The sequence below is a fragment of the Bos indicus x Bos taurus genome, chromosome 17 (genome assembly GCF_003369695.1).
Source record: "Bos indicus x Bos taurus breed Angus x Brahman F1 hybrid chromosome 17, Bos_hybrid_MaternalHap_v2.0, whole genome shotgun sequence".
NCBI classification, from domain to species: Eukaryota; Metazoa; Chordata; class Mammalia; order Artiodactyla; family Bovidae; genus Bos; species Bos indicus x Bos taurus.
The window spans coordinates 21,356,172-21,369,780 of NC_040092.1; the positions used below are offsets into that span (position 1 = coordinate 21,356,172).

At 57.1% G+C, this 13,609-nt stretch overlaps 1 protein-coding gene across 15 annotated transcripts in view; it reads right to left on the minus strand.

The window, feature by feature from the left end:
• The window catches only part of NCOR2 (nuclear receptor corepressor 2), a 237,237-nt gene that overhangs the window by 12,734 nt on the left and 210,894 nt on the right, over positions 1-13,609 (minus strand). For all 15 annotated transcript variants that reach the window (XM_027567024.1, XM_027567022.1, XM_027567025.1 and 12 more), the window contains 9 exons: positions 11,010-11,150; positions 10,553-10,639; positions 9,640-9,938; positions 7,487-7,841; positions 6,194-6,415; positions 5,366-5,617; positions 4,322-4,471; positions 4,034-4,183; positions 3,730-3,943 (listed from right to left, as the gene is read on the minus strand). In XM_027567024.1, the coding sequence (XP_027422825.1) occupies positions 3,730-3,943; positions 4,034-4,183; positions 4,322-4,471; positions 5,366-5,617; positions 6,194-6,415; positions 7,487-7,841; positions 9,640-9,938; positions 10,553-10,639; positions 11,010-11,150 (1,870 nt within the window). The remainder of the gene's footprint in view (positions 1-3,729; positions 3,944-4,033; positions 4,184-4,321; positions 4,472-5,365; positions 5,618-6,193; positions 6,416-7,486; positions 7,842-9,639; positions 9,939-10,552; positions 10,640-11,009; positions 11,151-13,609) is intronic.

Genomic DNA, 13,609 nt, shown 5'->3' on the forward strand with positions numbered 1-13,609 from the left:
ATCCACCCACACACCCATGCACCCATCCACCCATGTACCCATCCATCCATCCATCCACACACCCATCCATCATCCATCTACCCATCCATCCACCCAGGCACCCATGCACCCATCCATCCATCCATCCATCCACCCACACACCCATCCATCCATCCATCTACCCATCCATCCACGCATGCACCCATCCATCCATCTACCCATCCATCCATCCACCCACACACCCATCCATCCATCCAGCTACCATCCATCCATCCACCCATCCACCCACGGACCCATCCATCCATCCACCCACGCACCCATCCATCCATCCATCCACCCACACACCCATGCACCCATCCATCCATCCATCTACCATCCATCCATCCTTCCACCCATGCACCCATCCATCCATCCACCCATCCATCCATCCATCCACCCACACACCCATCCATCCACCCACGCACCCATGCACCCATCTATCCATCCACCCATGCACCCATCCATCCATCCATCTACCCATCCATCCATCCACCCACGCACCCATCCATCCATCCACCCACACACCCATGCACCCATCCATCCATGTACCCATCCATCTGTCCATCCATCCACCCACGCACCCATCCATCCACCCATCTACCCATCCATCCATCCATCCATCCACCTATGCACCCATCCATCCACCCACGCACCCATCCATCCATCCACCCACACACCCATGCACCCATCCATCCACCATCCATCCATCCATCCACCCATGCACCCATCCATCCATCCATTTACCCATCCATCCACCCACATACCCATCCATCCATCCATCCATCCACCCATGCACCCATCCATCCATCTACCCATCCATCCATCCATCTACCCATCCATCCACCCACCCACGCATCCATCCATCTACCCATCCATCCATCCACACATGCACCCATCCATCCATCCATCTACCCATCCATCCACCCAGGCACCCATGCACCCATCCATCCATCCATCTACCCATCCATCCACCCACCCACGCACCCATCCGTCCATCTATCCACCCACGCACCCATCCATCCACCCACGCACCCATCCATCCATCTACCCATCCATCCATCCACCCACACACCCATGCACCCATCCATCCATCCATCTACCCATCCAACCATCCACCCACACACCCACGCACCCATCCATCCATCCAGCTACCCATCCATCCATCCATCTACCCACACGCCCATCCATCCATCTACCCATCCATCCACCCACCCACACATCCATCCATCTACCCATCCATCCATCCACCCATGCACCCATCCATCCATCTACCCATCCATCCATCCATCCATCTACCCATCCATCCACCCATCCATCCATCCATCCATCCATGCGCCCATCCATCCATCCATCTACCCATCCATGCATTCATCCATCCACCCACCACCCATCCATCCATGATCCCATCAACCCAAAACCTCTTACTGAGCACCTACTATGTCAGGCACTGTTCTAGACATCAGGGATATGACAGGGCACAAAACAGACAAAACTGCCTTATGTTCTAGGCGAGGAGACACACTACGTACAGGCTCATATGATAACATGATAAATTAAACTCCTATTATTGTGGCAGTTGCTTGAAGGTAACGATTCTGGGTGGAAAACAAGCAAACAGCAAGGGAGCTCTCAGGCATGGGTGGGGTAGGGTGTCTCCCTGAGGGGCTGGCATATGAGCTAGAGAGGAAGTAAGCAAGCCCCGTGAAGAATCAGAACGCCAAGGGCAAAGGCCCTGAGTGTGGGCCAGGGTGGGTGGTTAGAGGAAAGGGCAGGGGCACCCAGTTCTTCCACCTCAGCCACCAGGGGCCACACAGGGCTTCTTGCTGTCTTCTCTGCCCGGAGTGCTCTCCTCACTCCAATTGGGCTGGAGCTGGCTACTCGAGAGTCCCATGCCTCTTCCTTCAGGCAGCCTTCCCTGATTGCTGCCTTGGTCTAAACCATAAGCCCTAAGAGGGCAGGGCTTGCATCACCATATCCCCCATACCCAGCACAGGGCAGGAGACCTACTGCAAGCCCACCAGGAGGAAGAAATACACAAATGCACTCCCTCTGACCTTCAACTGCTGCTGCTACTGCTGCTAAGTCACCTCAGTCATGTCTGACTCTGTGTGACCCCATAGACGGCAGCCCACCAGGCTGCCCCGTCCCTGGGATTCTCCAGGCAAGAACACTGTAGTGGGTTGCCATTTCCTTCTCCAGTGCATGAAAGTGAAAAGTGAAAGTGAAGTCGCTCAGTCATGTCTGACTCTTAGTGGCCCCATGGACTGCAGCCTACCAGGCTCCTCCGTCCATGCGATTTTCCAGGCAAGAGTACTGGAGTGGGGTGCCATTGCCTTCTCCGCTGACCTTCAAAGATAGTCTTGGACATGAGCTGGCCCGACTCTATCTCTCATTGGCTTCTCTCTCTAGTCCAATGTTTCCATGAGGAAGTCTTTCACTAACCCTCACCCTCAAGGGTCTTCCTCAGCTGCCACTGGGGAAGGCTTTGATGTTCCTGCTCCAGCTTCTCACTGGCTGTCGCTGGTGGGAACTCATGTCTGGGCACCCTGCTCTTAAGAGTCAGGTGCTCCTGTTCTGTATAACTGCTGGAAACTGACTCGGAGGACACCAAGACGATGCTTTTGGTAAATGATATTATTTTTTTGTAATTGGAATTGTGGTGGGGAGGGCGTGATTTAGAGCAGCCAAGTGTGGGGAGACTTGCATGAAGGGACGCTTCATTTTGGAAGAAGCAGCTGCCTCCACACAGGTCCCTGGGCAGGGAGGGGCCCTGGGGAAACACCTGCCCCCGGTCAGGCAGCTCAGCCCACAGGCCTTGGGCAGTGGTAGGAGGTGGGTCACCAGCGGGGACTTGGGCCTGTTGTGATAGGAAGTAGACTCCGGGGACCAGACACATCCGGGACCTCTGCAGGTTCTCCAGTCTCCAGGGAACCTCTGGACTTGGTCCAGACAAGAGGCACCCGATCTCCTCCTCCCTGTGGGGCTCTGCTGAATGAATCCCTGGGGGAGCAGGAAAGCCTCTCCTCACAGCCCTCATGCTCTCTCTCCCTCTCTGCTCCAGACTCCATTCCTGAACTCCATAACCTACCCAAGCTGCTCACCTATCCACCCACCCAACTCCCCATCCACCTACTCATCCATCTACCTACCCAGCTCATCACCTATCCACCTCCCCATCTACTCACCCACCCACCTACCACCTAACCAAATATCCATTCCTCCACTTACCCGACCCATCATCTGCCTATTCACCCATCTACCCTCCATCCACCGATGTAACCATCTAACCATCCAATCAGCCTCCCATCAATTCATCCACCTATTCACCTAGCTCTAACCACCAGTCCATTCGTCCACCCACTATCATCTGTCTGTCCACCTACCTATCCATTCATCTAGTCTGTCATCCATCCATCTACCACTGACCCACCTATGCACCTACCTACTCACCTGTCATCCATCCACTTATCCATCCATATAAATGGATAATATCCACTTATCCAAATCTATTACTACCCATCCATCTAACCAAATCACCCATCAATTTACCTCCTCACCCAACTCTCTGCCCACCCATCGCTCACTCTCCCATTTATCCCTGGACCCATTGGTACGCGCGCACATTCCTCTACCTGTATCCAGCGACCAGCCCCCCACTCCTCGCCCCCCCCACCATGGGCCTGTCCCCTCCCCTGTGCCAACCTGGCCCACCTCAGGACCGTAGGCGTGCTGGGCTCCACGGAGGTGATGATGCTCTTCATGCCCGTGTTGTGCAGCACACTGGGCCTCTGCTGGATGGTGTCCTGGGTCCGCGGTGAGATGGGCGAGTGCTGGTGGGCATGGGAATGGGAGGCGGGGCGGCTGCTGCTGCTGCCCCCACCCCCGCCGCTGCCACCGCCACCACCGCCACTGCTCTGCTCCGTACCTGGGGGAGGCAAGCTGTGCTATCAGACCCCTGGTGCAGCTGCGAAGACCCCGCCCCCCGGGGCGCGGGCTGGGGGCTCGGCCGTCCTACCGGGTCTCCAGATGGGCGCGTGCTCTACGGTGGTGGTGGACGTGAGGATGGACTTCTCCCGCTCGCGCTCGCGCTCCCGATCGCGCTCCCGTTCCCGCTCCCTCTCGGTCGAGGACGTGGTGGTGGGTTTTGTCAAGTGAGTGGGGCCTCCTGGAAACCCAAAGGCCTGAGGCTCAGCCCCAGGGACAGGAAGCCCCGCCCCCCACCACCCCGACTCATCTTCTGGGATGGAACAGAGAGGGCAAGGCATCTGCCCAAGGACGCCCAGCACTGGGGTGGGGGCATCACCTGGGGAGAGCGGTGAGCTGCTGAGCCGGCTGCTGAAGTGCTGGGGTGCGGTGGGGAGGTAGGCGAGGCGGTCCATGGCCGTGGCTGGTGTGCCTGGTGTCGGGGGCACCAGTACAGGCAGGTGTGGCACTTGAGACAAGTCGATGATGCCTGTGAGAGAGGAGGTGGGGCTGGGGGCTGCAGCGACGTGGGGAGGAGAGGAACCAGGCTGCCTGCTCGCTGGACCGCACCACCCGGGGGAACACCGCACACCCTCTGAGAAGCAGCACTGCCTGGTGCTCCCTCCTTGGTGCACGCCCTAGGTCTGAATGCCGGCTGCTCACAGCCCTTCCTCCCTTTGCTCCCAAGCCCTGAAGTAGAGGTAGCTTGCAGGTGGCGCCACTGCATACACTGCTGTGCCCCTTTTGCCTGTGACCCTAGGCCATCAGTTGCTTGTATTCAATCCCCACTGTTTGAAATACCTAGTGTGACCAGTTTTAACAACTAGACCCTAACTAGGACGTGGTTGTTCTGAAAGAACATTCCGGAAGTGTTTCTAGAGAGTGTAATATTCATGTGCAAAGTAACCACAGGCTGGTTGCTCATCAAGGGAACAAGAAATTCAAACAGCCTTACATTTACATGTTTTTTTTTTTAAGGACCACATACATCAACAGCACACAGGCACACGCAGAGCCCGTGTGTCGTCCAGGATGCAACCACACACAACTCTAAACACTGGCAGGGTGGTGGGTAAGACGTGGGCTTTCATCGCCATGGTCCTGGGTTTGATCCCTGGTCGGGGAACTAAGATCCCACAAGCTGCGACATGCAGCTAAAATATATTAATAAGTTAAAAGAAACCACCCGCTGGGTCTGTGCATGCTCTCAGCGAGGTGACACCACCTGGGACTCTACAGTGACCACTCTCGGCAAGGGCAGATGTACAGGCGTGGGCACATACGTGTCCTGTGCTTCAGGAACCTGGGCAGACCAGGGATAAGGCTGATTCTGGGTAGAGGGTCCTGCCCACCCATGTGCCTGGCAGCACCCCGCCCCACCCACCTCGCGGGCCAGTGGCGTAGTTGAGGGCCAGTGAGGACTCTCGGGGCGACAGGCCCCTCAGCATGTCAGCTCGCTGGGCCATGGCGGTGGCCGCGTTGTGGTGCATCTGCTGCGAGGTGATGTAGTCGTTGATGATTGTCTGGCGGTTCTCCAGCGCCGCCGTGTCGGGGTAGCCGCGGATGAGGTAAGGCGGGTACAGGTGTGGGTAGGTGGGGTTGGGGGCCAGGTGCCGGGGCAGGTAATAGGCAGCGGCTGCCAGGAGAAGGGGAATAAGTTCAGGCCGGCCCACACCTCGGCTGGGAATGCCCCTCTGCCTGTCTTAATGCCCCCACAGCTTCTCCCAAACACTCCCACAAAACAGAATTGAGAGCCTCAAAGTAGAAAAACCCTTGCTCTCCAACATACACGAGGGTGCCTCTTGTTGATAATATTCTTGGGATCAAAATTCACCCAAACACAGGGTATCCAAAATGCAGATCACAAAAATACCTAAGGGCTGTGTCCTTTTACACAGATTTTCAGATCATGTCTGTTTGGGGAAAGCACACCCTTGAGCCCTCTTTTGATACATTTGCAATTTTCAAGGTGCTGATTAAGTCTCACAGGAAAAGAAAACCATTGAAAAAATGTTTAACCCAGCATGATCCTGAGAACCCCCCCCGAGAAATTCTTTTCTCACCTCAACTGCTGACATGACTGCAATGTTGGGTCCCTCCCTCTCCCTGCCCTGCACCTCAGCTTCCCCTTCTAGTGGAGCCTAGCTGATGCCTGAGGAGCCCTTGGGCTGACACTGATGCTACAGGGTTCCTTGGGTCTGGGACAAATCACCTGCATCCAGAGGGATTCCTCGGGGTATGGAGGTGGGGTCGAAGGCCAGCGGGATGTGGCCGCGGTACAGGTCCACGCCGCTCACCCCCCGGAGCAGGTGCTCGTAGGGCGAGATGGGGTGGGGGTGGTGCTCAGGCACGCTGCTGTGTGGGGACTTAGCAATCTCCCGGGGCGTGGATGTCAGCTTTCGGTCCTGGGATGCCTTGCTGGACGAGAGACTGCCTGTGGGGATGAGCCAAGTGCAGATGGCATCGGACCTCAGACACGGGTGTCCCACGCCCTACGTGGGGGCTGTTGCAGCTAGTGCTTATGGGAAATCGTTTGAGGGTAGGGTCTCTGGGGTCCCAGGAACCAGGCCTCTTCGTCCATCCATTTGCCTCTAGTTCATTTTTCGTTTTTACTCATTCACTCATTTGCTTCTGCTTTTTATTCTTTTAAAAAGCTCATCCATTCTTCTGTTCCCTTTTCTTCTCATTCATTCAATCAACCAAAAATATTTATCATGTGTCTACGATATGCCTAGTACTTTCTAAGAGCTGGGGCTCCCCCACCAAACCAAACAGGAAAACCCTAGCCCCCATGGGGCTGACATTCAATGTAGGAGGCAGATGATCAACCAGTTATCAAAAAAGAATTTCAAAGTAATAAATGAAAAATTTAAACTGTGATAGAATGTGACCAGAATAGTGAAGGGGGAGGGTGACCATAAGTAACCTCCCTGACAGTGTGACATTTGAACAGAGTCCTGAAGGGCAAAAAGAAACCAGTCAGGTAAAGATCTGAAGGGGGGAGGGTGCATTTCAAGCATAGGGAAACTGCACGTGCAAAGGTCCTGAGCAAAGAAAGCTGAGTGTGGTCAAGTAACAGAGATAAAGCCCTGAGATGGAAAGGCGGGTGGAGCTGGATCCTGCATGGCCATGGCGGAAAAACAGTGACTTTATTTTTCCCCCTAGGAGCAGTGAGAAGTCACTAGAAAGATTTAAGCAGAACAGTGGCGTAACTCATGTAAATATTTCAAAAAAGTATTCTGGCTGCCGTTTTGGGGAGCAGATTATAGCAGCACAAGAGAGTAGTCAGGGAAGCCAGGTGGACTGGAGGCGGCAGGGAGACGCAGAGAATTCTGAGGATGGTCTGGAGGCAGAACCCACAGGTTTGGCAGGTGGGCTGGCTGTGGCGGCCCAGAGGATGCTCCTGAGCTAAGGGGTGGACGGTAAAGCAGTTTTCGGAGATTAGAGCCCACGGCGGCCCCGCCCCCGCCCCGCCCCGCCCCTCCTTGCGCCCTCCCCCACGCACCCTCCTGCAGGCGCGGGGTGGGCTCCCGTGTGGTCACTGGTGATCCGCGGGGTAGGTGGCCGGCGAAGGGCGCCGCGTGGTCCTCGTAGGTCAGGGGGCTCTGTCGCGGCTTTCCCAGCTCAGGCACGATGACCGGGGCCCCCCGGGTGATGGAGCCCCCCGAGCTGCTGACGGCACCCGACCGGCTCTTCAGGCTCTCCTCGTAGCAGGCGCGCTCCAGCGCCCGGGTGTCGGCCATCACGTCCAGCGGGTGCACGGCCGGGAACGTCCGGCCGGGACTGCCGATGATGGAGCGCACGTCGTGCTTTTTGGAGCCAGTGGAGGACGTGCTGGTGTCATACTTGAGCGGGGTGCCCTGGCAGGGGGGGAGGGAAGGGGGACGTGACCACCAGTGGCACAACCTCTCTGAGCCTCAGTTTCTCTGCTAGGAAATGGGAGAGACATCTCACGCTCCAGGGGCAGGGGTGAAGGGCTTTGCTAAGCCTAAGATGAGCCCACCTGCCCTTGCCCTGCCCACCCCTGGCCCCCAGGGCCACCCTGGGGGCTGCAGAAGGGGGCACAAAGTGCAGAGGTCAGCCCTTCCTGAAGCAAGTGGGGGACCCTCGGTTGGCCCTTGGGATTTGCTGGAAAGAAACTTAACAACCCCATGAGGGTAAATGCCTTCTTCCCATCAGTCTGGGACCCTCCCTGACCCACCCAAAGCCAAGCCAGAAAATCCAGCAGTAAAATCCAGTTCCACCACCCTGAGGTTCAAGTCTCAGAGGTCAGGGCTAAGGTTATGTCTGCTCTTTGGCCAGAAAGGGCAGCTGAAGGAACAGGGGTCATGATGAGACTGTAACCCGGCTGCCTGGGAGAAGACCCCACCCTGTCTAAGCAAGCCTGGGAAACCTAGGATACAGTGGGCTCTGTGTCTTTGCAAGTAAGAGGACTCTGCTTTTATTCACGAATGTTTTACTTACTTTCTTAAGAAGAGGAAATGCCCTCATTTTAGAAAGAATATTCTAGAATCAGACTGGCCTCCCTTTTGGATCTACGATGGACTCTTGCCAGTGACCCCCAACTGCCTGGAGGCTGAGTGCCAAACCTGATCCCTGGCCTTCGACGGCCTTCCCACCACTCCTGCCTTTTCCCTAGGTGATTCTGAGCCTTGACTCAACTGTGAGGCCCCCTGGACACCTCCCTACCACCTCTTAGCCATGCAGTCCCCCATGGATCTCATTCTCCTTCCTGTTCACATCTCTGACCCTGTGAAAAGACAGTGGCCCTTAGGTCCTCTAAGGGACCAGCTCCTCACAGAGTCAGAGTTCATCTTCCCCTTCCAGGCTGGGGCTTCTGGGGGGCCCAGTGCAGGCAGTGGATAGGCGCAGGGGTTGGGTGGGGATGCAACCTGCCGGAGGAGGCCAAGACACAAAGATGCTACAGATGTAAGGACATCTGGATTTGAGGTTCACAATGGCCATTTACTTGCTGTGTGACCCCGGATAAGTTGCTTAACCTCTCTGAACCTGTTTCGTCACCACTAAAATGAGGACACCTCACAACACTGTTGTGAGGGTTACATAAGTCATGACGCCAAGTTCTCAGGCAGTGAGCGCCTGGCTCACACTTAGGGTGCAATCAAGCTTTAGTACACCTAGCTCTGGGCTCTCAGCAAGCTTCTTGACCTCTCTGGGCCTCAGTTTTTCCATCTGAAGAATGGGGGTGATGGGTATAACTTCATGCTCAGATGCTTCAGTTGTGTCTGACTCTTTGTGATCCTACGGACTATAGCCTGCAAGGCTCCTCTGTCCATGGGATTCTCCAGGCAAGAATACTGGAGTGGGTTGCCATGCCCTTCTCCAGGGGATCTTCCCAGTCCAGGGATCAAACACATGTCTCCTGTGTCTCCTGCATTGCAGGCGGATTCTTTACCCACTGAGCCACCTGGGAAGCCTGGGTATGACTCTCCTGGGCTGTAAATACAACTGAATGAGGTCATGAGTATAATATAAAGCACCTGCTATGGACCCTGGAATGGATGTAATGACAACTCAGTAGTTAGCAGCTGTGTGACCTTGGGTGTGGCACTCAACAAGTCCAGGCCTCAGCTTCCCACTTGTAGGGGCCAGAGCCATGCCTATTGGTATCCTCTACCCTGACCTTGGCCCCCGTACCTGCGTGATGGAGCCCTCCTTGAGCGGCCGGGGGGCCAGGGGCAGCTCAGGTGTGCGCCGCAGCTCCTCCCGTGGAATTTCGTGGATGGAGCGGCCAGCCTCCTTCACCGTCGCCACCAGGCCTTCGTGGGCTGGCTTCAGCTTCAGAGGACCCAGGGCCTCCAAGGGCCGGGCCTTGTAGGCCTCAGCCAGGTCCCGAGGGGGCGGAGGTGGCGGTGGCGGCGTGCCCTCGCGCTTCAGGAGCTTGGCCTCCCGGCGCTGGTAGTCTTCCTGGGCCTCCACGTAGGACCGTGGGATCCCTGCCAGGGAGGAGGGGGCGCTAACGCGTGGGCACTTGCCTCCCACCTTGCTCATCCTAACCTGGGGCAGATTCTGAAGCCTGACTACCTGGGTTCAAGTCCTCACGTGCTGTGTGACCTTAAGCACGTGACTTGACCTCTCTGAGCCTCAGATTCTTCATATATAGAATGGGAGTATTAACTGAAGCACCTCACCAAGTCATTCACATTCAGTGGGATGATACAGATACAAAGCATGTTAAAAAGTACCTGGCTTGCCACTGACCAGCCAGGAGAACGTGGGTGTCTTCCTTTCGGAGGCTGTTCCATAAGATAAGGAACAGAGAGCACTTGGGGTAGCACCCAGCACAGAGCACAGGAGATGCTCATTAAATGACAGAGTGAAGGGTGATGGGTAGTAGTTTGCTTTCGATTTTTGTTTTCATGCCTTGCTCTGCCTTTCAACCTGCACCCGTACCTGTCACGTACACATGTGTTACACGCCTTCCCTGGGTGCCTATGGCACTCTGGTATGCCTTCCCTCCCCTGCCCATCTTGACTGTAAACCCGAGGGCCTGTTGCAGCTGCCACGAGGGTGCGGTGGCTGGGCACGCCGGGAGTAGAGGGCAACTTACCTTGTGTGATGGAGCCTCGGATATGGTGCTGCTCTTTGAGGTGGTGGGGGCTGTGTCGCTCAGGCGGGATGGCACGGCCCATGAGACCTGGAGGGGGCGGGCGACAGCATTGTCTCACGGCTCCCTGACCCGGCCTTGCGCAATGACCGGCCAGAGTCTACAGCCCCTGCCTCCCTCCAGCGGGTCCCTCCAGCCACCCAGTCCCCGAGATGATGCTGGTGGTGGTGGCGACAGAGGACCCAGCTGGCAAGTGGCCCGCTTTCTGGGCCCTGTGCTACCTCCGGATGGAGGCTCAGAAACTCCCAGCCTCAGTTTTCCTATCTGTAAAGTCCGGATAACTATTCCTGCACTCCGTCCAGGGGGAGCTGATGTAACCCAGCAAGTGGGGAAGCCCCCCGGGGCAGGTCTTACGGCCCCCGCTCCACCCCCAGAGTAGGGAGCCGGGCAGGGCACACACCTTCTATGCTGGCTGAGGAGATGGCCCGGCTGACACGGCCCTCCATCATGTCGTAGGTGCGCTTGGGGGCGGCTGTCTCGTGGGGAGGGCCCGAGCTGCTCCTGCCGTCCTCCTTGGAGCACTGGGGTACGGACATGCCACCTGGAAACCAGACCACGCTTACGATGCAGAGCGGCCCCGGGAGGCTGTGTGCAGTGAGCCCAGGGCCAGCAAACTGGAGGGCCGGAAGGCGACGGCGGCTCAAACAGACCCCTGTCATGAGAGCCCGTTGGTCACGCAGCTGAAGCCGGGCCCAGCTGAGCCTTCCCGCAGGAACCCCAGCCGGCAGTCCAGCCCAGGGCATGCTCTGCTGGTTGGTGGGTCTGTCCTTTGACTGTCCGCAGGCATGTGAGTCTGTGCACAGACGAGCACTCGTGGGAGCAGACATGTGATGTGAATGTGTGGAAACGTGTGCATGTGAGCAAAGATGCACCACCCGAGTGTGAACACGCAGGGCTGGCACGACCATCCCTGTGTGTCAATGCGGGTCTGTGTGTGTGCATACGTGTGCCACTGTGTGTGTGCCTGTCCACTGTGAACGACGTGAGGCCACGTGCAAAAAACTATGTGGATCTGTGTCCACGTGGGGAGAGTGTGTGTCTAGTTGGAGGTGGGAGGGACAAGGAGGGTCCACAGCATGGGTGGCCTCATCAAGCCAGGCTGAGCCCAGAGGGCGGGCACGTCAGGCTGGGCACACGGGTGCTTGACAGGCCATGGGTCTGAGCAGCCAGGAGGGGGGCCCTGAGGAGGCCACGGTTCGGTCTTGCCCATTGGGCTGGAGGCTCCCGAGTCAGTCTCTCCTTCCAGGGGTGGTGGAGTCCGCGGGTTTCAGAAGCAAGTCCCGCATGCCCCAGGCTGGCCCCTTAGGATAAAGGGTACCCTGGCTCTCACGGATTTCCATCACGACCCCGAGAGATCCTCAGAGCAGGAGCTCCTCCATGGGGTTACAAACTACTGGCCGGCGGAGAGACGGTATTGCCGCTCCTAATTTTTCTCAAAATTGATCGCTGATGTTTAAACACCAGGAGATGTCAGATAAAAATGGAGAGATCAGAAGTCTGGCTGGCGAGCTTGCACTTGTTGCAGGGTGACAATCAGCTGTCGGAGAACAGAGGCAGGGGCCCCTGTAGAGATGGCCATCACTCCCGGGGTTGCCACAGTCTCCTCCCCACCATCTACCGCCTGCCACTGGCATGACTAGTCCCCAGGCCCCAGGAAGCATGTGAGGAATGAAAAGCCTTGACGACACCCTTTCGGAGGATGCTAAACCTAAGGCCTGTAGGGGCTCAAGAACTGATGTGGAAGCCTGAGTGGGGATGCCACCCAGGGCTCCCTGCTCACGACACCTTGACTGCCTCTCTGTCCACCCTTCCCAGGGCCCCTGGCCATCCCCCAGGGCCCTCAGCCGTACTGAGGCTGGCACAGAACACAGCTGACAGCCTGTCCCCAAGGCTGTCTCCACCACTTGGTAGCAGAGAGAGGCAAGTGCCTAAGCCCCACGGTACCACCTCCGCTTCCCAGGACCTAGGGGGCCGTGGGGGCTGGGGGCCGGGCCGGTGGAGGCTGATAGTGAAGAGAAAGCACCCGCCCATCGGAGGAAAAGCAATTTGCGGCCCTACGGCTGCCAGCGGCTGAGAGGGGCGCCCATTAGCGGCTTTTATCTCTGCACCCCTGGGTGCCCGAGGCTGCCAGGAAATTGACATCTCAGCCCTTGATTCCCTTAATTCCTTCCAGGCAGGGCTTCTGGGTGGGGAAGCGGAACCCAGGGAGGGTGAGTGGAGTGAGGAACACTGAAGTGGGGGGCCCAGGGCATAAGGGGGCGGCGTGTCACTGGTTACCGCCCCTGCCTGCCACCCTCGTGCGGTCAATCAGAGAGCGCAGCCTTTGCCAGGAGCCTAGGGGTGTGAGCTGCGGGCTTCTGCTCCCTGGGCCTATTCCCCAACTCGCAAGGCTGGCCATAAGTCTGCTTCCTAAACTGTAAAGAACTAGGCAGAGGTGGGAGGCAGCTAAGGCCGATCTTCAGCTCCTCTGACTTACATACCTACAGGGACGGGGAGGTCACCACCTCTCTGATTGTGCTTCCTGGTGTCACCCCAGCCCTGCCTCGCGAGGAACCCACCTCAATGGACCAAAGACTCTCCCCACCCCCATCCCAGGGCTCCTGTTCTCTGAGGGGTACAGAAGAACCACTGGACACCATTGTACCTCAGCTCCCACACCTGGAAAAGGGAAGACAGTCCTTCACCTCGGCTCTCAACCACACACAGCTGATAGGAGGGCAACACACTCCCCAAGACTTGTTTCCTGAAGACATCTGGCTGCCCTTTAACCCCAACCATATTTTCTGGAACCTTCTCTCTTGACCAGCTCCAGAAACACCAAAGTCTGGGGTTCGGTGAATAAGCCACAGTGGATACAGACAGGTTTAATGACGAGATTAATAAGGTGACTTCCCATTTGCACCTGGGGAGGGGGGTTGTCCTGAGAGCCTTCTGAGGGGGCTTCATCTGCTGGACCCCCAACCCCTGGCATATGGGTGGCCCCCAGTAAATATCAAGCGA